Genomic DNA, 27,792 nt, shown 5'->3' on the forward strand with positions numbered 1-27,792 from the left:
ATCCAATGCCTCAAAAAAAGTCTCACTCATTTCAATCTCTGACTTCTGCAATAGCAGTGTCCTTTTCTAACTAGTAAAATTATCAAGTGTTAAGTTACAGGAGCAAGTAAGGCAGTATATTCCTGATGCATCAATTTTTTGTTCAGTTGGTTTTGCAAACTGTTCCTTTCACATATGAAAAATGTGGTTGTTTATGTTTGAAAGATGATGAAAGTATTCTGTTAAAAATGACATGTGGGTTCAAGTTCTAAGGTATTCAAATTTGGTAGCAGAGATCTACACAGTCAACCTAATTAGGAAATAAGTGTGGGTCATTATGCTGCATAAAGCACAATCATTGCAGAGCAACTATTTGGCAGAGCTACAGTTCCATGTTAGCCAACAGCAGCAGACTAGCAAGATTGGTATCTTTGGAAAGGAAGTATCATTAGTGGTAATATCAATGCTACGCTTACTAATGAGAACTTCACTCAAAAGGCAAGACAGCTTAGAAAGCTAATGTCTTTCATGTAAGAAAACTTGACTATTTCTGTCAGAAACTAATTTATGTGACATGAATAAAAACATTTCCAATCAAATGCAGGATATGCATGACACATGATTACAGTCTTATCTTCTGAAGATTACGGGAATTATTTCATGGGTGGGAAAATCCTGGTTGACCATTGGTGCTCTAGAGAAAAACTGTCCAAGACTGTCAAGCCCCAACACAACTTCTATAGAAAACTTCAAACCACTGTGTAGTGGGGAAGATCAGTCTGATTGTTTCTCCTCTTAACACATGAAAATAAACACAGACAGTGTTTCTGAACATGATACCACTTCTGAAAGCGGTCTGGCGATGCATAAGCCAAAGAGCTGTTGGATCATCCCACAATCACTTCAATTAAGTAGCAGACTCCTGACATCTTCAAACAAATACAGGTGTTCATTAAGTATTTTCTGAAAATGCACCTTTCTAATCCAGGGATTATCCCATAAGTCTTTTAACATAAATTAGTGTAACAAATGAGAAAGCTTTAAATAAAAGACTCATCATCTTTAGTCTGAGGCTGTTGCATTAGAAAACTTTTAGGACATTATACACCCAGCTGGAAATTGAGCCTCCAACAATGTAAGTTAGAAACCTCTGCCTGTTACCTTCCAATGTGTGAAAGTCAATTACATAACTACTTCACATAAACCACATCAAAGCCACCTCAGAATGAGTATGAAAGGACAAAGGTAAAAACATTGTCTATTTACCTACAGATACTGCAATCCCAACGTAAACCAGTGTAGTAATTAAGATGGCCAAAAGCGTTCCTTTAGGTATGGCTGACTGAGGATCCTATAAAAAAAGTCAGTGGACAGCGATGACAGAGAGAAACATACAATCAAGTGTTTGTGAACAATATTTGCTAATTCACTACTCACCGCAAGATCACCTGAGATATTTGCCCCAGCAAGTATGCCAGTTGCAGCAGGGAAGAAAATAGCAAATACAGAAAAGAAAGTTTCCTCCTGTCGGAAATCTGGCCCAAAATTCTCCATAAATATTTCAGCTGCAGAAAAAGATTTAAGTCTATCAACATTCATTTAGAAGCTACATTATCAGCCCATTCCAGCCATTATTAGCACCCAGAAAAAACTGCATGTCACAGCGGCATGACCTTCTTAAGTGTGGGATATTTAAGTCTGAATTCAACGCTCCAGTTCAAAACCAAAATCAACACAATAAATTGAAATAGCCTTTATACCCAGGGAAAAAAACCTTTCAGTATCATCCAGCTTTTTAAAATTTAATGTAATTGATAGTAATCAGGCAGAGCCAAGCTTTGGTCCAATAGGTTTGTACCTTAAACCTGCAGAAGTTTGAAAGAAAACAAAAAAATCCTCTATAGTTAAACGGGACTATAAGCTATTTCAGATGCTTAAACTCATTATGACAGCATGTCTCCATTTTGCAAAGGTATTCTTTACAATACTGTTTCCAACATACCTTTATAACCAAAGAAACCTTTAGGCTTCTTGCTATCCAAAGGAATAAAGGTTCCTATGACGAAGTCCCCGATAGCAAGTATGAGGATCACCAGTAAGACTATCTGTGCCTGAAACACAATGATTGCAGTCAAGAGAGAACTTGTTCTTTTTCATAGTTCCAAGCATCAATTTTGTATTGTAAAGTGTAAATATTTACTTGATTCCAAATTCAGCTTAGTCTTCTCAGTTTGTCTTCCACAAATAAACAAGACAAGCAAGAATGAACATGTCCCAGTATTTTTAATAAAGGAATAGGAATAACTTGTAAGTTGAGAGGGAGATTTGGTTATTACTCTACCTCTCAATATATACTTCCAAAGACAAAATACTTGAAATTTTCTCTAAAAGCATTCCAGAAGACTTGAAGTAGATTGAAGAAATTTACAAGCTAAGAGCTAAATGCACACAAACACTGGGAATATTGTTTTATTATACATTGCCATGATCATAAGATTTTCCCTTCCTTCACTGCACAGTATTTGGTTTACGAAGAATTTTATTACATCAGGAATCAAACAGCTGTTATTTGCTATTTTATACAACAGTGTTGTGGTTTTGTGTGGCAAGGTTTTGGTAGTGGTTTAGGTGCTGTTGGTGAGGTGGGGAAGCTCTACTAGAAGCTTCCCCTACACTGGACACAGTAAATACCAGCCAGCTCAAGGACAGACCTGCTGCTGACCAACACTGAGCCGATCAGTAATAGTGGTAGCACCTTTGTGATACTGAAGAAGGAAAATAATGCAATTGCCCACTTTTTGCTGCCAGAGGAAGGAGAAGATGTGGGAAACTTTGCAGACACCAGTGTCAATGAAGGAGGGGGATGTGCTCCAGACACCAGAGCAGAGACTTCTCTGCAGTCTGTGGAGAAGACCATGGTCAAGCAAATTGTCTCCCTGCAGCTCATGGAAGATGACAGGGAGTAGAGATTCCTTTTGCAGCCCATCGAGGACCCCACACAGGAGTAGGTAGATACACCTGAAGGAAGCTCTGACTACATGGGAAGCCTACTCTAGAGCAAGCTCCTAGCAGACCTGTGGACCAGTGAGAGAGAAGCCCATGCTGGAACAGGTTTGCTGGCAGGACTTAGGACCCTGTGGGGGACCCATATGGGAGCAGTCCATTCCTGAAGGTCTGCACCACATGGAAGGGACCCATACTGGGTCAGTTTGTGAAGAACTGTAGCCCACAGAAGGGACTCATGTTTGAGAAGTTGGTAAAAAACTGCCTTCCATGTTCACGAGAGTTACAAATGCTATACACAGAACAATAAGGATTTTAGGATCTTTGTCCTCCTTTGGGACAGGTGGACCCTATCCCATCTTCTGCCAGTGATCCTGGTACCAAATAAACGATCCCATGATCAAAACCCCCAAAGTTCCACTGACAATACCAGCCTCTTAGCCAAGAGTTCATCAGATGTGGTTTTCTGCTCCTCTCAGTGCTTTTCCCTGCTTCTAAAGGGACAGAGAAAAACATCACCTGTGCTCCTGCACCTCTAACTAGTTGGCCCAATGCCCTAAAGTCCCTTTTAATAGTTTGGGTCTCCATGATCCTCCTGGCAATCGTTTTCTGCCAAGTGAAGATCACAGTTAGTTCTAGTTCTTCTGGGATGGTGATGGCCATTAGGTGAGGTGGCCCATGCCCTCCCCACATGCCCTACCTGCATGAAGTGCCACACAAACTGCTGCACCTGTGACAGCCATGCCCTGTTCACCCATCTGTTCACTGCACCCTGGGTCGCTCACACTCCCTGGGGGCTGGGAGACCAAGTGAGGGTCTTCTCAATTACTTTTGAGCACACAATGGACAGATATTCAGAAAAAGCCTGTCAGGTGTACAAAACAGCAAGCAAGCTAGATGGCCTAGTACTGCAAAGCAGAAAACTAGTAAGGCAATCTCTGTATTATGGTACCCCAGGATCTGTAAGCGTTTGTTTTCATAATCAGAGCTGACCTCAGACTGTTCAGCCACAGTAGGTTCCCCCTCCTATATGTTCATCACCACCAATGTTTGCAACAGCTCCTCAATGCTGGGCCTAGTGATTGCATACCACTGTCTGTCTGTTTCCAAGTGGAAACAAAAGCAGAAGAGAGTGGATGGGAAGAATACCGGATTTGAGTTAGGAGAAACTCTCTAACATTTAGATTGGCTTCCGAGCTCCATCCACAGAGCTCATGTGAAGTTTCCAGTGAGGGAAAACTACCATGTTAATGCTGTTACCTTTTCTTCTTGTGCTGTAGCTGCCCAGAAGAGGGTAATACTGTCAACCTACTTGACAATGTCATTAAGAGTAATTATGAAGCTTTTTAGGTTCTCGGCTTCTAGTGGAGCAAAGTGGGTTAAAGTCTGAAATGCTGTCCAGACCTGCACACACTAGTGCCAGAGAGCGACCTATTACATAAAAACTGCCCACTTATCAACTTATAACATACCATACATGCAATACAGAGTGCACTAAATACATTAAAAATAAATCAAACAGCTGAGGTAGAAAACACAATCAAAATTATGAAGCAGAGAATAAAAGATGATCATTCCTTACTTTTGCCTCCCATTCCATTCCAGCAACAGAAATACCCAGCAATATAACAACTGTGATAGCACCTATGATCCTGATATCATTCATTTCATCAATCATCAACGTTCCATTTTCCTAACAAAACAAAAAAAAAAATAGTCATGCACTTTTATCAGGTACTTATCTTCCCTACTGTATAACAGCATTTTATTGACATCAATTCATTAACAGAATTAACCACTACACCACAAATTTACTTGTTTTAAATTCCCTGTACAGACATAACTAATTTGGGTTTTGCCTTGTTTGAAGTGACTGAATCTTCTAAATGGAAGTGATAGTTACTACTCATAGCTAATCCCCGGAGAGAATGTACTGCCTTCAACTGCCAGAGAATTAAATAAATTGGCAACTGCTACCGTCTTGCACCTCTACGTGTATTTTTACTTGTTGTTCACTATTACTCTTAATGCTTTTACTGTATTCCAAACTTCACATCTACATGAAGTATGGTAGCGTTGTTCTCTGTATTATGTTTAATCAATAAATCCAGACAAATACTACTTCAGTTCTGTTTAACTTAAGGAAATTAATTTAATAGGCAGAACTCCTTTGAAAATAAGCTTAATATAACCATCACGTACAAGAAACAGTTCACTAGTAAGAAACTCAGTATTAACTAGTTACAATTCTGTATCTCAGCCACCTTGAACTTTACTACAAATTAAAACATTTTCTTTTTTCAGGGACATAAACAATGTGGGAAGTTTCCCTGTGATGCCTACAATAATTGTTTTAGCAAAAAGTTGCTAAATTACAGAAGGTTTTTACCCTGGTATTAATACAGACTGAGAGATGAAGTAATTGAGGGCAGCCCTGATGACAAGGACTTGGGGGGTAATGCTGGATGAAAAGCTGGTATAAAAAAGACAGGGACCTCCTGGAGAGAGTCCAGAGAAGGGCAACGAAGATGATTAGGGGCCTGGAACATCTCCCCTATGAGGAAAGACTGAGTGAACTGGGACTGTTTAGTCTCGAGAAAAGAAGACTTAGGGGGGACCTAATTAGTGTTTATAAATATCTTAGAGATGGGATGCAGGGGGAATTGGCCAGCCCCTTTTCAGTGGTCTGCGGGGACAGGACTAGGGGCAATGGCTGTAAACTGGAGCATAGGAAATTCTGCACCGACGTGCGGAAGAACTTTTCCACGGTGAGGGTGACAGAGCCCTGGGACAGGCTGCCCAGGGAGGTGGTAGAGTCTCCTTCACTAGAGATACTCAAGTCTCGTCTGGATGCCTATCTATGTAGGGAGCTGCTTTGGCAGGGGGGTTGGACCCAATGATCTCTTGAGGTCCCTTCCAACCCCTACGATTCTGTGATCCAGACTTTCCTTGAACACCCCAAGGGACGGTGACTCTACCACTTCCCCTTACAATGCCTAAGGTACAAGACATGCAACACACTTTATTCCAAAGGAAAAGGTTAATGAAATTCAAAATAAAGGTTTAACCTTGATTTAAAGCACAGCTCCAGGAGCGGTTGGACTTGATGATCTAAAGGGTCTCTTCCAACCCAGGTGATGCTATGAGCTGACAATGTATGCTCACAGCCCAGGAAGGCAACTGTGTACTTAGCTGCATCAAAAGAAGTGTGGCCAGCTCTTCATGACTTCACAGGTCAAGGCAGGTGAATCTGCCCCTTTATTCCACACTCACCAGACCCCACACACAGTAATACGTTCAACTCTGGGACCCCCAGTACAAGACACAGAGCGAGTTAGAGCGAGTCCAGAGGGGTCTGCGAAGATGATCGGAGCACTGGAGCACCCCTCCTATGAGGAGAGCCTGAGACTTGGGTTTCTTCAGCCTGGAGAAGAGAAGGCTCCAGGGAGAGCTTATTGCAGCCTTTCAGTACTTGAAATGAGGGCTTACAAGAAAGGTGGGGACAGACATCTTAACAGGGCTTGTAGCAATAAGATAGGGGGTGATGGTTTTAAACCAGAAGAGGGTAGATGCCAACTACATCTGCAGAAAGAAATATTTTACAGTGAGGGTGGTGAAACACTGGAACTGGTTGCTCTGGAAGGTTGCATATGCCCCATTTTTGGAGACACTCAAGGTCAGGTCAAATGGGGCTTTGAGCAACCTAGTGTAGAGAAAGATGTCCCTGCTCATGGCAGTGGGTTTGGACTAGATGACCTCTGAAGGTCCTTTCCAATCCAAACTATTCTATGATCAGATGACTGCTCAAACTTGCATGAAGAACAGCACAAATCAACATAATCAGTAACATCCATGTACCTTTAGCAGCTCCACAACTGTCTCTGCAAAGCCAACAACATACATTGCTACTGCAACAGCATTGGCAAATGCAAAAATCAGGCCTATGGCACCGCCAAATTCTGGCCCCAGACTTCTGGAAATTAAGTAATATGCTCCTCCTGAAAGAAAAGGATGGCTACATGAAAAAAAGCCCAAGAATAGACAGTCCTCAACAATTTAGATTTTTACAATGCTATTTGTTCTCACATCTTCTCTGATGTACCAGAAAGTAAGGCAAAACTCAGAATTTAGGGACCGGTATGCTTAAGAATCTGGAAATGCATTTAAAGTTCTTAAGAAAAGACACCAGTTGAAAATAATCATCTGACTCATGTACTGCATCATATAATTCAGCTATGCAATTAGTTCTATGGTTAAAAACAAGCAGCAGTATTAATGTGTTTATTTCAAACTACTGCATAGTTCTATTATCATACATTTCCATTAGCTGTAGCTCAAAAAACTGGCAAAGTAGATTGTAATAAACCCACTCAAGTCGTAAACCTCCACGACCTGTTTCTTAAAGCTCTGCTGTTAAGGGAATTTTCTACTTCCCAATGCAACTCAAAACAATTGCATGGCCACTCTGTTTTTCAGAACCTGTTCTTGTATTTTTGAGCTTGACAAATACATTTCAAACTCCACATGACAAATGGAAAACAGTATCTACAGTGTTAGAGGACAGTATAATTTAAATAGATAAAATAGCAAAGGCCTATTTCTCTAATTTAAGACCAAGCTTTCTAGACCCAAAAAATCCTCCTGCCAATATTAAACATTTGCAACAGAAGATCCTTAATTTCATTACAGCTACATTCAATGTAACTGCATTACAACGTATGCCAAATGTCCACTAAATGATTTCAGACTGGAGCAAGAGGATTTTTTTATTATGTATTCATTTTATTCTACTATTCTTCCCATTCAATACTTTGATTTTTTTTAATGAAGATGCATTATTATTGTGCAAGAATAAAGACTAAAGAAATAGCTCTCAAGAACAGAAAAACCTGGTATATACAATGGAGTTTAAAAACAAAAGGACGTTTAAAAACTAAGTTTGACATAACACTGAGATTCATAGCTGTTCCTTCCCATTGAGTCTGTTTACTTGGTAATAGTGAGATTTTTATTTTAATTCTTACTCAAGAGAATTTTATAATTTTATATTTTAATACCACCCCATTTTTTACTAGTAGCACTCTTGTAATATCATGAAGCAGTCTGAGGATGTCAAAGGCACCAACCATTTGTAAAATCGTTTTTTAGAAATTGCTGACAATAGCACATGGTTTACATGACAGAGAATGAAAACCATCACTTTCATGAAAGCTGCAGAGAGTTTGGAGAGCTTCTTCTGCTTATGAAAAAATCACAACAGAACACGAATATGTCCTTTTGCATCCTCTCACACAGATACAGTTCATGCTTTTATAGGATGCATTTTTTTCATTAGTAGGTTTTATTTCAGGACATGAACACATACAAGCATACATGCATACTCTTAACCCAGCAACATATGTAAGAGAATAGCAAGACCTTATTCATTCCCAGGTATGCATCTCTAAAAGTGTTTGTACTCCAAGAACAGATAATGTTTCTTTCACAGTGGAAAATCAAGTCATTTGTCAAATCAAATTACTAGGCAAATTATTGATTTTTCATTAATTGCAGGACTCCTTAGTCAAATACAGAACATAAAACTCTGCCCTACATCTCACCCATATTGTTTTTTCCTTGATGCTAGAAAACAGAAAAACAGAAAATAAATTGCATCCTTAAGGCGCATGCTTCAGATTGTTGAAAAACTTGTTTATGAAAATAGGTTTACCTCCTCTCACAAACCCATTTGTGGCTATTGCTGAAGTAGACAGTCCTGTAATTGTTGTCACAACAGTGGCCATTCCAATAACCAAGACAGACAGACCTTTTGGAAAATAGAGGGAGGGGAAGAGAGGGGAATGTGTAAGTACAGCAGTATTAAAAAGTACCAATCTTCAGCTTAATTTGTTTAAACACATAGTCCTGCAAATACAACACAAATTCACTTTGTGATCCCACACAGTAAAAGGCTGTGTTCAAAGAAAAAGAACTCCTGTATAGAGAAGCTTCCAAGTTACAAGCAAATCTAAATAAATGTTTTCTTTAATCAGCAAGGTAAAAGCTGTATCCTAGAGCATCATGGAAACACCTGTTTTGCAGATGAGAGATCTTCTGCAGTTCAATACCAAGTTAAGCCTTAAAAGAGAATTGTTAACATACTACACTGTCCATGTGTAGATTTCAATAGCCAGAGATAAAAAATTTGTTTCTGCATGTCACTGAAGACCTCACTATAAACATCAATTTACCTTATAACTGAATGAAGAAGTCTAAGTGACTTTGTTGTGCTGAAAGATTTAATAAGCATAAATTACTTTAAAAACTGGCAATATTAAGGTCACCTTCTACCCCTGTTTAAAGTACAAGTTCAGGATCAACTCTTTTAAATCACTTTTAAAAGTTACTGAAACAAGATTACAGCATTAGCACACATACCTATCCCAGCCTGTCCTACGATCCATGATAGTCTGATGAAGAGCATCACACCCCAAATATTTAACATACATCGTACCTAAATTAAAAGAAAAAGTTTACATCCATTAGGCCTTACATCTGCAGTCATTTCCACTCATTCTTCATCTCAGGTTTTAATGTTGTTGAAATTATCTTGCAGTCTTTCCTTACCACAAGAACACCTTACCACCATGTCAAAAGAATACTTTTTTTTTTTTTTAATTAGACAAGTTTAGGTCTGATTAAAAAAATTAAAAGTGAACCTGAATATGATTAAAGAGTTACTACTTTGAACATAAAGTTATAGTACTTCAGCATGTCTTGAACAAATAATAAAATAATCCAGACCCCAACCATTAGGATCCAGAATTTATAATACTGAATAAATGACTAAATGTAAGATTGTGAGGTGTACAGCCTCAGTTCAGATCTCCCAAACTCAAAAAAAGTGCTCTAAAGCAGTAAGTAAATATTTTTTTAATTCTCAAAAAACCCAAACAGTCCCCTACAACTTCCCAGTCCTAGAAATTCAGTATCTTAATGACATACCTCCAGACTAACAGAATAGGGGCACAGGGATTTTTGTTTATTTTTTTTATTCTTGCATTTTAAACTTTTAGTCCTCAAGAGAGTTTGCATTGTACAGAATTTAGACCAAATACTAAGGAGAAGTCTTAGGGCTCTCTCTTTCTACAATATCAATTCCACAAAAAAAAATAGCTGGACATTAGGGCTAGAATGAAGACAAGACCTCTACAAAGCATAAAACATATAAATTTTTCAGATACTAAAAAAAGTATTTTGTAAAATGCAAGTTACCTGAACTAGAAACATTCATCCAGGTGGCTTATGCCTGTTAGGAAATGCTAACTACAACTTTCAAACTACTGAAAAGGAGAACATCCTCCTTGAAACTTTGACATAGATTGTGGAAGAAAATGGTCAGCAACATTCACCCCAGTACTCTTTTAATACTTAGAACTGTTACTTACAAAAATAGTCCAAAAGAGAATTTTGGATTGGAGAAATTTAAGTCAGCTTCATACCTGCTTTAAATGAACAACTGTGTCCTTGATTGCAGTACATCAATAGGAGTCTGTAATACCTATTTCACAGCTACCACAGGTACTCTCCTTCTCCCAAGGTAGAGAACATAGCTACTTCAAGACTTTTAAGTAAGTTGCTAATACACAGTGGAAGCTTGCTGAACTAAAGTTAGGTATCCTGAATACTCAAGTTCATCTTTTAGTCAGCTACTGCATTTGCATCCACTATTGAAAATTCTTATAGCTTTGGAGAGTATACGGTTTCTCTTTTGAAAATACTAAGAATCACTAAGGACTTGCAATAAAATCCCCTGTTTCACCCTTAATTTTTCACTGCTCCAAATGGGGACACACTACATCTTTTCCACCATGACTATATTGTGTTTAGTGTTAAGACTTCCATGCTTAGGAGAAAATTACTAACAGATTCAACAAAATGTTAATACTTAATCCTGGTCAAGTTTTTCCATATACAGGTATGTCATTTACTCAAAGTATTTTTTGCTTCTCAAAAAATAAATAAAAATCCAAGTTTTCTAACACTTCAAACAAAGATTTTACAACTTCGAAAAGAACAGCCACTAACTGAATTCACTTCATTCACATTTGTCTTTGTCTCTTAAGATTCACATGCAGTTTTTCTACTACATATTTATACTTACATTGTATTTTTTTCTTCTTGGAAGTTATGCAAATTCAAAACTGTAAAACATGCTAAAAATCATGATCCCTTTAAAACCTGAAGTGTTTACTTAAAACTTAACACAAGTAAGAGCAACCTTTCCTAAAATTATGGCATTTTTGACATCTCTCATAATCTTATCTTTGTACAGTGCTGTCACAATCCCTCTCAAAAAAGGAAGTTAGTGGAAAGATTCTATCCGTAAGAAAGTGAGATGCAATATATCAAACTTACCAATACACCTTTTATCCATCCAAACTTGACCACCCCTTTGCTATCAGGTGTGTAAGCAGCAGTTTCTTCCCCAGCTGGTGTGCCTTCTTCACCATTTGCATAGCCATCTTCAAAGGGCTCCTGGGGGAAGAGAAGTTGAGAAGTTATCTTTTATGTGAGTAAGAGTAGGGACGGCATTTGATACTCCAGTCATAAAAAAACATCTACTTGTGCAAACAGAAAAATTAAAGAATGACACAGCAGAAGTTTTAAGATTTTCCTTTATGTTCCTTGCATAAGCACATCTCAGAGATTTCAAGGAACGTAAAACTAACACAGATGACCTCTGCATTCTACTTCACTTAGAGTGAAATGTTACCCGTCAGAGTAATAAATATTTAAGAATTGTTTCAACAGCCCCAAGAAACAAACACCTGGTCTTTTATAAGAGAGCTGCAAGATTTCAAAGGCAGCGACTTCTGCAGCACAAGATGTTTTGTTTCTTCACCTCAAAGTTTATACTGTTGTACCGTAAGTTACAAGTCTCAGCTATAGCATTTCCTCTAGTTCTGACTTAGCTGTCATTTGATCAAATTTTCAGGAAATAAATTATTCACTTCCCTGAAAACTATTCTATTATTCATTGTAAGGTAATGCTGTTTGGAGGGTGAGAGTGGCATTCCAGGGAAAAGGAAGATGTCAAAGTCTCTTCCCATACACTCTTCCCTGTTTAAAATGGAATCATGACAGATGCAGAAAACAAGTCTCAGGTGGCTTCACAACACAACCGTCGGCTTCACAACAGAAGTTCAATATTCACTGAAAATACAAATGCATAAATAAATTCTTTTTGCATGTTTGCTTTTCAAGAGGCAGTTTTGTCTTGCTAAGACAAACACCTAAACATTTAAGCTTAACTTAAATGCTTGCTGTAAGAAATCTGCAAGAAGCACTCAAAGCAAAGTATGTTAGTTATCCAAGGCAACAAGTATAAAGAATGAATATACCAGAAAGACCCTGAATACCATTCACAGAATACTATTCAACAAACCAGCTCAAGCAGTATTTGTGAAGCAGCCTGCATCGCAGAGGGCTTAGAAAAACCTTTAAGCAAATAGAGGTTCAATCCCAGTAAGAATAAAGGCAGAACAAAATAGACTGGACTTAAATTATGCTTTTAAGAAGTGTTTTGTGCTGAAGGGACACAGTAGGGAAGTTTAATATGTGATACCTTATTAAACTCCCCTTTCTGATATATTAATACCAAATATACCATCAACACAGAGTCTAGAGGTAATAGTTACAGAACTGTCACTTACAAATGGTTTCACCCATATCACACTGCTACATTTATGACTTTACCATCTCTAATCAGGCTCCTCATCCAAATCTGCACACCTGAAGCTCACAACAGAAAAGAATAAGCCTACATACTGTCCTGCCCCGATATGCTGGAGTATCTGTCCTTCAGATGACTTTCCTAGAAATGCAGTAATAAACCTCAAAACTATTTCTAGCTATTAATGTCTCCCTCATTAGATTCTGCAATTTCCAGTGGCACTTACAGAAGTTTTTCCCCTATTCTCCCCCCACTCACCTACAGAAGCAGAGAAGAAAAAAAAAATATATATTTACATTAAAGCAAAGGTCAGATTAATAATATTCACAGCCATGACAACAAAACTTCCAATCAAACATGCAAAAGTGTATCTATATACCCTCTATATTTTAGTAAGAAATTCTCTACTAGGAGGGTGGCAAGGCACTGGCACAAGCCACCCAGAAAGGCTGTGACTGCCCACTCCCCGGCAGTGTTTATGGCCAGGCCAGAAGGGGCTTTGGGCAACCTGGTCTAGTGAAGGTGTCCCTGCAGATAGCACAGGGATTGGAACTTGATGGTCTTTAAGGTCCCTTCCAACCAAAATTCTATGATATTATAATTCCTTCATATAAATTCTATTCTTATTTCTTATAGAAAAGCATCGCTTTAAAATTTAAGTTTGTTGCAATTATAAAGCATTGCATAAAAGGAGTCACGTTTATCTCATCTAAGCAGTTTTTATGTTTTGGCCAAGGAAACCACCCTTATTTGATAACATCTTCTGTTAAAAAGGCATGTTGTGCCTAAAAGAAACAATGACATTGTTCTTTGAAAGACTGGTCAGAAAGACCAAGGGCGCACTATAAAAAAACTCTGTTATCTTCATATCCTGCAAGAATGAAAGATTATATGCTGTAATAATGAGTCGCAAAAAATATATTTTTTTTAAACAAGCTCAAAATTTTCATTTACTACACATTTAGGTTTTAAGGAAATTGGAGAATATCCTAGTATCTAGTGTAAGAGACAGTTACATACTTCAGCGTATGACCACGGCTGGCCAGCAATTGGTAGAACCTGCAGATATGGTTAAGATGACCTCCAGAGATCACTTCCAACCTCAACCACCATGTGATAGCTCTGCATTTCACTGGAGTGCTCACACAAGCCCATAGCTTTGCCTGTTATATTCTGGGAATGAGATATTGGTTCACAACTGCTTTTCTGAGTTATCAGTTACCAGATCAGGTCCAAGATACGCACCCTACGAACACAAGAAAGTTTTGTTCTGTGTGTCTTGTCTCTCCTCACTATGCAATATTTCTTAGGAAAATATTTTGAAACAGATGCAAAATGTAATAACTGAAAGGTTATTGCTGGTTATCAGTGCTAGTGGGTACCCAATAAAGCACCAGTAAGAACAGATATTAGAGTGTGGGCCCAAAAGAATTCTACTACAGAAGGCTCCAAGTTCAGTCCTTTAATGTGAGTCTAAGAAAGCACAACTGTGGTCTCAGTTGTAAATAAAGCAGATGCAGTATTTTTCATGCTTGTGCTCGTCATGAAACAATGCTTCTACTCAAGTCACATACTGCACGAGGAAAAAAAATGCACACTAGCACTACTGCAGAACAGCGATACATGTACAATAACATCTTCATAAACAGAAAAAAATCACCAACATAACTGTGGATTTGGAGGAGGTGTAACACACAGAGAAAGAAAATAGATTTTTAGCATTTCATAGAACCATAGAATGGCATGGGTTGCAAGGGACCCCAAGGATCACAGAGTTCCAAGCCCCCTGCCACAGGCAGGGACACCAACCTCCAGCCTGGAGCTACACAGTTGCCCAGGGCCCCATCCAGCCTGTCCTCCAGGGATGGGGCATCCACCACCTCTCTGGGCAGCCTGTTCCAGCCCCTCACCCACTCTCTCAGTGAAAAACCTCCCCCTAATATCTAATCTAAACCTTCCTTCCTTTAGCTTTAACCCATTTGCCCTTGTCTTGCCATTGTCTACACTTTTAAAAAGCTGAATCCTCTCCTGTTTGTATGTTCCCTTCAGGGACGGGAAGGCTGCAACGAGGTCCCCCGGCAGCCTTTTCTTCTCCAGAAGAGAACTGCTCGTTAACATACTTTTTTCAAAATTGGATCCATCTATTCAGTCCAAAGAACACTTATGAGTTATGGTGCTCATTTGCACTGTTAAAGGAAAAATAATATACATTTACATATTGACAATTCTATCATATTGCAATAGGAATTTAGTCAAGAAACAGTTAAATTCTATGCCTACATAGAAATTTCCATTGCACTGAAAAGTACAGATAATCTCGTATTTCATCTTCAGTACTGGATCATAACAATAAGTTATTTGTGCCAATTGCAAATAGCCTCCACATTTATTAGAAGTGGATTAGCAATGAGAAAAGACTTGCTAGCCAGAAGAGATCTGAGATTTTTCACACACAGCTTGAAATACACTGGTGCATGGAGAAGTTTCTCCTCGGTACAATTTGCTGTTTAGTTTTACGGAGAGTTCTTGATAGTGGTATATATCGTGCAGCACATTTATTTTCTGTTAATTTATCTAGATCCCACCTTAAAGGCAACTTACTTAGCTCTCATTCCACTGAAAGAGCACTGGAAGAGCAAATTCTGAAACTGCAAGTCATGTTTTACTTTCTACATCTTAATTAAGTCACTGATTTACATCTTACTAACACATAAAATAGTCTGTTTCTTTGGTACTTTAAACACGGTGGTAATCCAAGTGAATACAACAGCTTCTACAGGCACCACGGACATTCGTAAATTCCTGATTATTCATTAGTAAAAAATAAAGTCGGCAAGTTAAGAAGAGATTCAGGTGCGTAACACATTTTTCAGGAGTTGGATAGGAAGCTTGAGTGAGTAGAATAGCTAGTAGTGGGAAAAACCCTGTCAGGTAGCACATGCAGAAGAAAACCTGGCAGAAGACACATTCAAGACATCTCAGTCTGCCTAAATACCTTAACATTTTCTTTAAAAAGACTTAAACCCACACACTTTCAGGGAACATAACCAGTCATTGCACAATGACTAGCTGTTGAACTGCAGTTCAGAAAATTCAGCAATCATATTAGATACTGTACATCTTGGTTCTAAACCAGGAATAATTTACAGCAAATCAGCTAATAAGAGTAATTACCACTCCTTGTCTGAAGCATGTGTAAAATGCTTTTACTGAACTGTGGTTCCAGTATCTTTATAGTCATACCTAAAAAAAGTCTAGTAACCCATGAAATGGCACCCAGGAGTAGCCTGCAGCAACAGGAGATAAATTATCTAGACAAAACTTAAGACTCAGGATTCCTCACAATCAAATACAAACAGCTTCAACCAGTGGTTACTTGCTTCAAATGAAACCCTTTTCAGGTTTCCAGCCAGGAGACTAAAATTGAAGCACTATTTCTGTATCACCATCTCTGCAATTACAAATTTATAACACAGCACCAAATACTTTTGGCATCCACTTCCACCAGAGATTTTTGAAGAGATTGCATCCAACACATAAAGCTAGTGTTATCTTCAACTGAAATTAAAGTCTGTTGTACTTAGATTACAGTGAAACAATTTTAAACAGAATAAATATATAGTTACAATTAACATGTCAACTGAAGAATTAGCCAGCTATATCTCTGCCACCAGCTTGTATTTCAGCATCTTGCAATGCAGTACTGCTTTTAACAGAGAAACACTAAGCAACTTGTGAGCATGTGTATATATTATGATTTTTAAAGCCATTTTTACTTGGATAGTTTTAAAGAAAAATGAAACATCCATTCTTCCTCCCACCTCTTGCAAAGAGTATATTCCAGTCCTGTTTAGTATCTTCTTTGACGACCTTGATGAGGGAATAGCATCCACCCTCAGCAACTACACCGATGATAGAAAGCTGGGAGGAGTGGCTGACACGCAGGAACACTGCGCTGCCATCCAGCGAGACCTGGACAGGCTGGAGAACCGGGCAGGGAGAAACCAGATGAGATTCAACAAAAGCAAGTGTAAAGTCTTGCACCTGGGAAGGAACAACCACTTGTATCAGTACAGGCTGGGGGATGACCTGCTGGAGAAGAGCTCTGTGGAGAAGGACCTGGGGGTCCTGGTTGATGACAGGTTGGCCATGAGCCAGCAGTGTGCCTCGGTGGCCAAGAGAGCCAATGGGAGCCTGGGGTGCATCAGGAGGAGTGTGGCCAGCAGGTCGAAGGAGGTGGTGAACCTCCCCCTCTACTCTGCCCTGGTCAGGCCCCACCTGGAGTATTGTGTCCAGTTCTGGGCTCCCTGGTATAAAAAAAGACAGGGATCTCCTGGAGAGAGTCCAGCAGAGGGCTACAGGGATGATGAAGGGCCTGGAGCATCTCCCCTGTGAGGAAAGGCTGAGTGAGCTGGGTCTGTTCAGCCTAGAGAAAAGAAGACTAAGGGGGGACCTTATTAATGTTTATAAATATCTTAAGTATGGGATGCAGGGGGAATCAGCCAGCCCCTTTTCAGTGGTCTGTGGGGACAGGACAAGGGGCAATGGCCTCAAGTTGGAGCACAGGACGTTCCACACCAACATGCGGAACAACTTTTTCACAGTGAGGGTGACAGAGCCCTGGGACAAGCTGCCCAGGGAGGTGGTGGAGTCTCCTTCTCTGCAGATATTCAGGACGTGTCTGGATGCCTCTCTGTGCAATACAAGCTAGGGAGCTGCTTTGGCAGGGGGGTTGGACCCGATGATCTCTCGAGGTCCCTCCCAACCCCTACTATTCTGTGATTCTGTGTGATTCTGTGATATTAACCAGACTAGCAAGACTGTTAAACAAGAAACTTACTAGGGCAATCAGTTTCAGCTTAGGAGTAAATCATAGTTCTTGCAAGTTGATATATATACAAAGGACAGAGGAAAACCCATGAAGCTCACCACCACTTAACACCTTACATGCATACAATTTTTTTGACTAATCTCTGAAGTTACTAACCACACTTTTCTCTTCAAGGAGGAGATTATGACCTTCCCCTCCTAACACTGGATGGATATAAATTGCAACCTGAAAGACTTTCCCTTAAAGGAATTGATCTGGAATCAATTCAGAAATGATGCAACAGCAAAACTGTCCATACTTAAGAATACTTTAATTAGTGAAAATAGACAAAATCTGGCCCTTGACTTATCCTGAACCTGATTATCATAGCAGTATTCCACAGCCACTAACTGCCATTTAAGTAGCCCAGAAATGAAAGTATAAAGCATAATATTTTGTACAATATTCGAAGGGTGATCTCATCCTTCCCTCTACACTTTCTATACTGCATCACCAGGAATTCTGATTTTTCAGTCCTTTAAAAGGAAAGGAAGGAAAAACAGAGAAAGTGTGTCAATGGTTTCCTAAGCATAACATCAATATAAAGTCTCTCTCAAGGTAGATTACTAACTGGTGATTCTGGAGAGTGACAGTGTCAACATCATTTGACCTAGTTATCATATCATCGTAGCATGTTCCAATTCAAATCTTTGCACTCCTAGCAGAGAAGGACTACCCACATTTAGAGAAGACAAGTTCTAGAGGAAAGCATTAAAATCTAGACAGCCATTCACATGCTGGGATTTGAAAGCCTGCAGCCCATATAGTGTGACCTGATGGAATGCTTTCAAACAGACTTTACATGTGCCATAGCAGCAAAGCTTTGTTGACATCTGCTAGTATGCAAGAGTGGTATCCTATATGAAATATAAATAGCTTTTTTCCGTATCAAAGAAAGAACAAGAGCATCAAGAAAACTCTCTACATCTTCACATCTTCATTCATACATCTCCTCCATAAGCACAAGATGACATGAATACTTTGCACAAGTTGATCAGAAGAATTAAGAGACAAATGAGAAAAGACCTCCTCTGTTCAGCAGCTATGCAGTATGGCTACCACATAGTAGAACCACTATGCTTATTTTATGTACTCCCAAAAATACTGTTGGCAAAGTCAGGCTTTCCTGTCGAACAGCATCATGTTCTGCCACTATAAAAGAGAGAAAAAAGCCACAGAAACAAAAAAAAAAACCCTGCAAGCTTCCTTTGTCAGTTTCTCCACTTCTCCTAGTTAACCAGAAATTGCACCATTAACACCTAGTCACAAAAAAGGAGGCATGATTTCCTGCACAACCAATCCATCTAGCTTGAGAGATAAAAATACAGTAGCCTACTGCCCACCCTGAGGATACACCTTAATTCTGGCTCCGACAGATCACTCCTTTCCTGTCCTCTCTAGAGCAAAACTACTGGTACAGTTTCCACACTGCACTATGTATTTAATCCTTTCCAGAATCATAACTGTACTGTGAATGAGCATCATGATTCTTCCAGTATCTACTGGTATAAAGGAAGTCACACTTCCCAGGACATCAGATCCAGACTCGGAAAACGGCTAGTTTTCACTTGATTATCTGAAAAACATAACCCTGATAAAAGTTGTCTAACCATTAGAGATGTGTTTCGTATAATTTTCCTAAAACTGCATAGTAGTTTTGCATATTCAAGTATAGACCAAATAATACAGTGCTCTGTAAATTGGGAAAAAACCACAATCCATTTCAGTCTTGCTCAAGAACTAGCTTTCATTACAGCAAATGACCAAGCCTTCTTCTACTTCCCACCTCAAAAAAAGGCTAACTTGAAGCATTCCTGCACTTAACACCTTTCTGTTTTCACCTACTGCATAACAGAATGACACACTTTCCATTCAAGAGGCCGGGAGGGCATGAGGAGCGATGTACCATACACAGTATGCAGCAGTAACCTGAATAAAACTTCCCATTTTAATTACAAGTCTAGTTCTAAGTGTAGTAAGTTCATGAAAAATGGCATTTAACCCATTGTCTTACAGCAGACGAAGCAGCCCATTGAAATGCTTTTTAAAATGAGTAAGTACTGCATGAATTTTTAACATCATGCCGTAAGCAGTAGGTAGAGAGCTACAGACACAGCCCCTGAGCCAGCACTGAGCAGAGTGTATCAAGCGGCACCGAACTTAATTGCACTGGCATAGCACTACATTGAAGCCATAAAGCTCAAAAGCAGTATTACTGGCAACAGCCTTAAAGCCCCTCTAATGTGTAAACTCTCAAAAGAAGTTAAAACTAGCAGCACAGGAGGGTTTTTAAACATCTTTTTTCTTTGAAATTAGAAAAAGAAAAAATTTTAAATAATTTTAAAATTATTTTTAAAATAATTTTAAAATTATTTTTAAAATCATTTTAAAATTATTTTTAAAATCTCTGCCCTTGTGAGGCCCCATCTGGAGTACTGTGTCCAGGTCTCAGGCCCACAGTACAAGAAAGATGTAGAACTGTTGGAGAGGGTTCAGAGGAGGGCCACAAAGATGATTAGAGGGCTGGAGCACCTCCCCTATGAAGAGAGGCTGAGGGAGCTGGGCTTGTTTAGCCTGGAGAAGAGAAGGCTGCAGGGGGACCTCATTGCAGCCTTCCAGTCCCTGAAGGGAGTGTATAAACAGGAGGGGATTCAACTTTTTAAAAGGGTAGACAAGGGCAAGACAAGGGGGAAATAGATTAAAACTAAAGGAAGGAAGGTTTAGATTAGATATTAGGGGGAAGTTTTTTTACTGAGAGAGTGGTGAGGTGCTGGAATAGGCTGCCAGAGAGGTGGTGGATGCCCCATCCCTGGAGGTGTTCAAGGCCAGGTTGGATGGGGCCCTGGGCAACTGTGTGTAGATCCAGGCTGGAGGTTGGTGTCCCTAGCTGTGGCAGGAGGATTGGACCTCTATGATCCTTGGGGTCCCTTCCAACCCATGCCATTCTATGATTCTAATGATTCTATGATTTAAAAAAAAATCAAAAACCCAAACAACCAAAAAAATCCCCACAAAGCCTGAACAGAACAAGTTAGATGAAAGAGGTAAGATTCCTTGTTAGAATGAAGATTTTTTTTTACTTTCTTTTTAATCACTTCATCCTTAAGTCAGCGTTAGGCACAGACAGTGCATCTCAGTTTTTATGCATAAAAAGAAATTTCAGTAAGTTTAATCGGGCCTAATTGGCATGCCGAAATATAGAAATAAAGGTCATTTCAAGAGCTGAAGCTCCAAGAACTGGATAACTTCCAAAATACTGAAAAGCAAACAAGTCTAAGTCAACTATTAAAAAAAAAACCCATAACAAAAGAACTTAGTGAATGAATGACCATATTGTGATTGCTATTACCTGTACCAAAAAGCAGGGGGTGGTAGGGAATGGGTTTGCGGTTAATCACCTATGAGTATTATATGGGGCTTCAGGAAAATAATATGAAGAATGCAAGAGATGATGTAGCACACTCATTTGAATTACTCACAAGTTATTGATCTTGTCAACCTCCTCCTCTGTAAGACAGTTCTTCAGGAATTAAAAACACCTGAGGTCTAACCAAATGCATTAACCAAAAGGAAACCGCACAGTAAATTTTATCCTTCCACCCCCACCCCTTTTGATAAGATGGTGATAATGAAGTGGGGCATCGGGATAAGCAAAGTGAAGATTCTCCACCCAGACTGAAAAAAGCATAAAATCCCCACTTTGCCTGATGCCAGCAAAGCCTCATCTGAGTACAGGTGCACTGAGCTCACTATTTTTCAAGTGATGAACAAGAACAGCTACAAATTAAAGGCTTCTACAATGTCCAAGAACACAGAGACCAAGACTAAAGGTTTGTGTTTTGTTTTAGTACAGTGAAGTTCAGAGAAAATTTTCAAGTTCCATGTAAAAATATAAAGGAATGCACAGAAGAAAGGAAGCTGTCTGATCCATTTCATACTGACTGGGAGACGTCGGGATTGTAAGCAAGATTCAGCAAGCTACCACAACAAAAAACTATCTGCCAGAGTGTCTCAGTCTTTCGGCACATAGAGGGAGGAAGCATTTTTTCAAGATAGCTGACAACGTTATGTAAGGTCTAACTTGATAGCTTGGAATCATCTTTTACACTTTCATGCATCTTTAGGTGAGCTTTGCTTTCTTTACAGTCTTAAAGAGACCCAAACCAGAAACTGAAAAAAACAAAGCAAAACCAAAACCCATCATTAATGTTAGAGATGTAAAAGTTAAACAACTGCTGCAAGAGAGAATACATTCTTTGTTAAAACACAGTGTGATACACAGACTTTTCACTCTGCTCAAGTTAACTATTTTAAGTTAGCATATAAGGAAAAACTGCAAAGTTAAAGAAAATACAAATCAAAACCAGTAAGATGGCTTAATAAGAAAAAAGGTGATCCAACTTGAGTAAAAACAAAAAAAAAGTCAATTCTGCATCAAGACTATCAGTAATGTCTTCTTTCTTACTTCTGTTTCTAAATTGAGAGAATAGATGCATGGATTTCTGTGAGGGAGGAAGCAAGGCACACTTGTGTTTTAAATGCCTGTGGGTGGTGTTTTTTTTTTAAATTGGGCTGGGGAGTGTGGAGGTGGTTTAAAGATCTTCCTCAGAAATTACTACCTTCTAGCATATCAAGAGAGCCTAGTACTCAACAACCAGAACAAAGCTACCAGTAGAGGGCTTGGTTCACATACCGTCTACTTAACACAGTTATAAATGACTGCACAAAACACATCAAATCAGAATCACTCACATCCTGTTACAGTTGTTCGTAAAAAAAAAAACTTCCCAATTAGGACAATGCTATACAGAAAAAAAAATATTAATTCATGCCTAGTAGTCAATTACTAGCACATAGTCCAGTTCTGCCTCCTTTAAAAACATTCTTTTTCCAGAACCATAAGGTCTGTAACATTATGGCACAGTAATTTTTACAGAGGAAGACAAGGGCTGATGGAATGTCTTTCACAGCCTAGAGCTTTACTTACAGATGTAGCTGACCTACATACAAAAGAGATATTCCTGAACTGTAAAATAGGGGGGGGGGAAATACAGTAATTAGAGCTAGGGCACTTTTAATCTTTCCATTGTCAGAAAACAGATCCCCTCAAGGGGGCAGGGGACACCGCTGCAACTGAAACAAAATGGTTGCCAGTTCCCTCCCACTTCATTACCATCCTCTCACCTCTACACCTCTGGGGAGTAATGCTGGTGCAAAGCGTCCTCACATTGTCTATAAGATCAGCAACTGTAACATCACAAAATTTCCTCCCCAATCTCTCTAAAACAGATTAACGCACACCAGTTGGGCAAGATACAGGTTGATTACCCAGGCAATCTGCAGTCAGTGACACCTCACTTGAAAGTTAACACAACAGACCAAGATCAGTAGTTAAGCTATTCACCCACTTCAGGTGCTGCAGCATCACCAAGCTTCACAATCCTTCCTTTTCTACTACAATCTCATGCGGTTAGACAACTATCCTACCAGGACAGCATGACAAACCCTCATCAAAAGGAACACCTTCTGTACATGTATGTACATTTTCCTCCAACAGTGAAGTCTTCCTCCACCAGTGCTTTTTCTGTGAGAACAGAATCAGAAGAGTTACGATGTATGAAGCTTGTAAGCAAAACTGAAGAAAAAAAAATTGTTCTGTAACTGGCACTAGCATCAACATTACTGTACAATGCTTCACATGATTTATTTACCTTTTAAAAAGAATAGCACAATCTGCAAGATTAAATTGCTCCATTGAAAGCAGTGCACCACATTGTTGGTGAACACATTTTTGGATCAGTTTTAACAGCAAGTAACTGCTAACATTGATGCACTGGGTCAAGAAGCAGGGGCATAACAATAAGTCTCTGCATAGTGCAGATTTTATATAATGGTACCAGGATGTTTATATTAGCTGCCCCACTAAGTCTTTGACATATGTGCCGTACAAGTTAAGCGAGTACAAAAAACACAGCTAAACAGAGAGATTAATTTTTCAAGTTCTTAAAAGTGAGTGCAATGCATTCTTTAATGCATAGTATTATCCAACACCAGAGACCATTAACATTAGTCAGCAGGAACTGAAGTCATTTTGAGATTGGAGACAATAAGCCCCTTAAAACACAGAGCGAGGAAAAAAAGAAAGCAAAATAGCACAATAGCTTTGGGAACATCTTACATGCAAAAACAGTGCCATCGTGATTTTAAAGTTATCAGCACTCTGTGGCCAGAAATAAAGGTGGGGTTTTGTTTTAGTTACAGATGAGGCCTCCAGAGATTAGAAAATGTGTAGGCATCCACTGCTATTAGCATGCACAACACACTACTACTGAAAGCTTTGGTGTTCTCAACTTTATCTTGCAAACTGTTTTGCAAAGTCTGACAATAAAAAAATTAGTTTCCCTTCTGTGTATATGCCTAAACGCTTACTAATGTGTTAACGGACTTGAAATAAAACATCCTGCAACAGAACAGCCAAGTTACTACATAGAATTCCAACTTCACTTTATATTGTCAAACTTTTACAAATATAACTGAAATTGCATATTCTGTCCCTTTGGGGGGGGGGGGGGTGTCAGCAGGACAGTACAGCAGACATCACTTCAAAAAAGAAAACCCAAACAAATCTTCACATAGGCACCCATCCACACTGCATAACACATCTGTGATACCCAAGAAGTTCAGAATTTGAGTTAATGCTCATAATGAAACTGTTACGATAATCATCCTGTAATTAGGTTGTGTACAGCTCCTCTGCCACAACCTACCAAGACAATTGCTTGCCATGCTCTGTAATGAAATGGGAAGAAATTAATGAAGAAATTACACTTTCAGAAACTATGGCTTCAGAGTAAATCAGATTCGGCACAAAAATGTCTTAAATGGCTTCATAGCTTTGACTGCTACAAGGTAAACACAACCTATCTGCCAAGCTTAGAAATTCAAGTCAGGTTCTACTTACAGAACTGAGTATGTAAAGACCTGGTCATCATACCCACATTCTGACCCGGAGTCAGAAATTGGAGAGGGTGTGTGTGCGGGGCATATTTAAAAAAAAAAATAAAAAATAAAACAACACTGTGTATTCACATATATTACTTGGTTTATTTATAGCGTATCTAACTCTGTGCACAAGACAGTAATTGCCAACTTCAACTCCATACTAATTTAGCATCAGACTACAGTACATCATTTAACTCCATCAGGAGGGGACCTGAAAGGCAAGAATAATTTCCTGTTACAGTAGTATTTTGGTATCTAACCCTAGATACCATGGAAGTATCCCTATAACACACCAATTATTTCTATCAGAGCAGATGAAGCATCAGTTTCAAAAAACGTACTTAAATAATCACCATGTTCCCAAAAAACCCCAAGCTCTGACACACTGAGCTGTCCTGTTTCACACCATTACTGGGCAGTCTCAATAGAACATACATTCTTTCATGGAACTTCACCTAAAAGGAGCAAAGGTGGGATGAAAGAAATTCTGAAAACAGAATATACCTAATCTTACGAGGATGTGGCCCACACATTCCTTTATTTCTGTAAACCTAGTGGAAAACCCCACTGAAACATGGGGCTTCTAAGCACACAGCCAAATACCAAGAGCCAATTTTCAGACTGCAAGCAAACAGCCTTGCAATGGTTTGGTCTGGCTTTAGTTTAGTCATGACAGTTTAATCATGATGTAAAATATACATCAAATTGATTCCAGGCTCAGCTACAGCTTGCTTTTTAACAAAGAGAGCCTGCAATGCAAACAAGTTTTCACTGTAACTCGTCTCCAATAACACACTGACTAGTTCAAAATAGAACAAACTCAACACACTGCTTCCAAAAATGTTGAAGCCTTGATTACGATGCGCACACACGCAGGGCCAGTCAGCACGGCTGAAAAGGCTCTCAGATGAAGGGGCCTCGGCGGTATCTGCTCAGTATCTGCACAGCTCTCAGCATCACGCCAGAAGGCGGTTTGGTTGGGCGCTGCCTGCGCAGGCACAGGCAGGCATTCTCAGCTGGTTACGAGGCAAACCTCTTACCACCACTAAAAGCGAGCGAATGCTTCTGTGGTGGGTTTGGGTTGTTCTGGGTTTTGCCGGGGGGGGAGGGGGTGGGTGGGCGGTGGTTAGGACCTCTTCCAAATATTTAAATTCCCCCTCCCATACTAATATTTCTCGCAGACCACGAATGCCCTCTCTGTCGGAAGGCGACATAAGCCAGATGTAGAAAACTGCTCTCGGTTACGGCGAGCGCATTCGCGCCGCAAGTCTCCAGCTGTCACTCACTACCTCTCCCTGTGGGGGCCACCTCCGAAAAACACAGGCGGGTGAAGCTCCACTGCGTCATGAGAAAAAAAATAAAAACCCCACAGAACCACCCGCAGGCGACCCGCTGCATTCGCGCCGTGCGCGCCTCCTCCAGGCACTGCGAGCGCTCAGCTTTCTTCTCGCGCCGCTGCCAACAGGCACCGAGCGCCCGCACACCCCGAGGCGCGCGAGCGCAGAGAGCGGCCCCGCCGGGGGGCACGACGCGGCGGCCGGGGCCGCTCCCCGCCCGGCGCGAAGGCGGCCCGGGGGAGCGGGCGGGAGCGTGCGCTGCGCCCACTCACCTTGTCCAGCTCATCGTGCAGCTCGGCCAGGCTGGGCCGGATGAGCTTCTCGCCCAGGTCGGCGGCCGTGTGGCGGTAGTGGTCGATGCGGGGCACGGCGTCCATGGTGTTGTGGCCGAAGGTACGCAAATAGTAGGTGTTGGTGTGGGTGTCATAGTAGTAATGGTGGTGCCCACCGGAGTGGAGGCTGCCCTCGCTCAGCACCGTGTCGCCACCGTTCTGGAAGCTGACATTGCCGCCCTCCGAGCTGCCGCCTGCCGGCTCGCCGGGACTCTCGTCGCCGGCCGAGGGGTCCACGAAGTTCACCCGAAACCTGCCCTTCGCTTCCTCGCTGCTCTTCCCCGCCGCGCCACCGTCCCCGCTCGCCCTGCGGGGTTCCTCGGCCGAGCGACCGGCACCCTCGGCCACCAGGTCCACCTGGAAGCGGCTCTGGCTCGGCGTGGGACCCAGCGGTCTGCCCAGTGCGCCGCCGCCCACCTCATCCTTGCCGTCCTCCGAGCGCTTCTCCTTGCTCGTAGCCACCGGTACGGCGGGGCCGGGCGGCGACAGCTGCTGTTGCTGCTTGTTCTCCATGCCTGCCCCTCACGGACCAAGCACTGCACGCAGCTGAGGCCCCGACCGCTCTCAATAACCCTCGCGGTGGAGGCTGCACCGCTTTAAACCACCAACCAGCGCCCGAGGCTGCAGCGCGCCGCAAACAACGCCAGGCGCCGAGCGCGCCCCGCCCCGCCCTCCCCCCGCTGCAGGGCCAGGTGATGATGTCGCCGGTGTCGCCGTCACCCCCCCCTGCTGAGCGCCCTGGCCCTGCTGTCCCCTCGCACCGCTCCGGCCGCTCGCTCGCTTCCTCCCGCCGCCTTCCACTCTCCGTTCCCACCGACAGCGCTCGCTTGGTGCAGGCGCCGCCCGCCGCTCTGACACCGCCACGCGGGGAGGAACGCCCGCGCCGGGAGAGCCCACGGGGGCTCCAGCAGGAGGGAGCGGTGCGCGGCTCCCGGCGCCGTCGAGCGGCGGAGCCGGGAAGGAAACGGTCCCCGGTGCTTTTAGCTTCCCCGCCCCCGCCCGCTCCTCCTGATCCCCGTTCGGCGGAGGCAGGAATTTGGACACGAATCGGCCAGTGCCGTCTCGGCTTCCCCGCTCGGGCGGAGGCTACATGCGGGAGGCAACCGGTGCCGCCTGCTCTCCAGGCTCCGCCCGTTCCCGCCTGCGGGAGCGGCTCCCCGGCCTGTCGGCAGCGCTTGTGGGGATGGCGGCGGCGGCTTTCCCCGGCCCGAACTATGGCTGCCGTCGCATCCACCCCGCGGCGACCCGGGGAGCAGCGCTGGAGGAAGCGGCGCCTGCCGCGGGGCGGGGAGCGGTGCTGCCAAGGCGCTCGCCCGTCTGTCAAAGCCTGTTTAGCCCGCCAGCTGCCGTCACATCTCGCGAGAAGAGCGCGGGCGGTGGGGGATGCGAGGGTTGGTGTGCCGGGTTGCTGCACGAGCTACTGCGCTTCCTCCCCGGGCCCGGCTCGCCCCCTCCACCTTCCCCCGCGGCGGGCGCCGAGCAGTCTCTCGGCCGCCCGCGACGTCGCGGAAGGAGGCGCGGCTCGCCGCACATGGCGACCGAGGCGGCTGCCCG

The 27,792-nt window shown here is 41.7% G+C and overlaps 1 protein-coding gene across 1 annotated transcript in view; it reads right to left on the reverse strand.

The window, feature by feature from the left end:
* SLC12A2 (solute carrier family 12 member 2) overlaps positions 1-26,751 on the reverse strand; it is a gene marked incomplete at its 5' end in the record, with an annotated part of 61,671 nt that extends 34,920 nt beyond the window's left edge. The window contains 9 exons of the mRNA XM_084278294.1: positions 1,246-1,330; positions 1,417-1,544; positions 1,982-2,090; positions 4,565-4,675; positions 6,841-6,980; positions 8,693-8,788; positions 9,400-9,475; positions 11,380-11,499; positions 26,179-26,751. Coding sequence (XP_084134420.1) covers positions 1,246-1,330; positions 1,417-1,544; positions 1,982-2,090; positions 4,565-4,675; positions 6,841-6,980; positions 8,693-8,788; positions 9,400-9,475; positions 11,380-11,499; positions 26,179-26,751 — 1,438 coding nt within the window. The remainder of the gene's footprint in view (positions 1-1,245; positions 1,331-1,416; positions 1,545-1,981; positions 2,091-4,564; positions 4,676-6,840; positions 6,981-8,692; positions 8,789-9,399; positions 9,476-11,379; positions 11,500-26,178) is intronic.
* Positions 26,752-27,792: the final 1,041 nt, after the last annotated feature.

This window comes from Gallinula chloropus (genome assembly GCF_964237585.1).
Source record: "Gallinula chloropus genome assembly, chromosome: Z".
NCBI classification, from domain to species: domain Eukaryota; kingdom Metazoa; phylum Chordata; class Aves; order Gruiformes; family Rallidae; genus Gallinula; species Gallinula chloropus.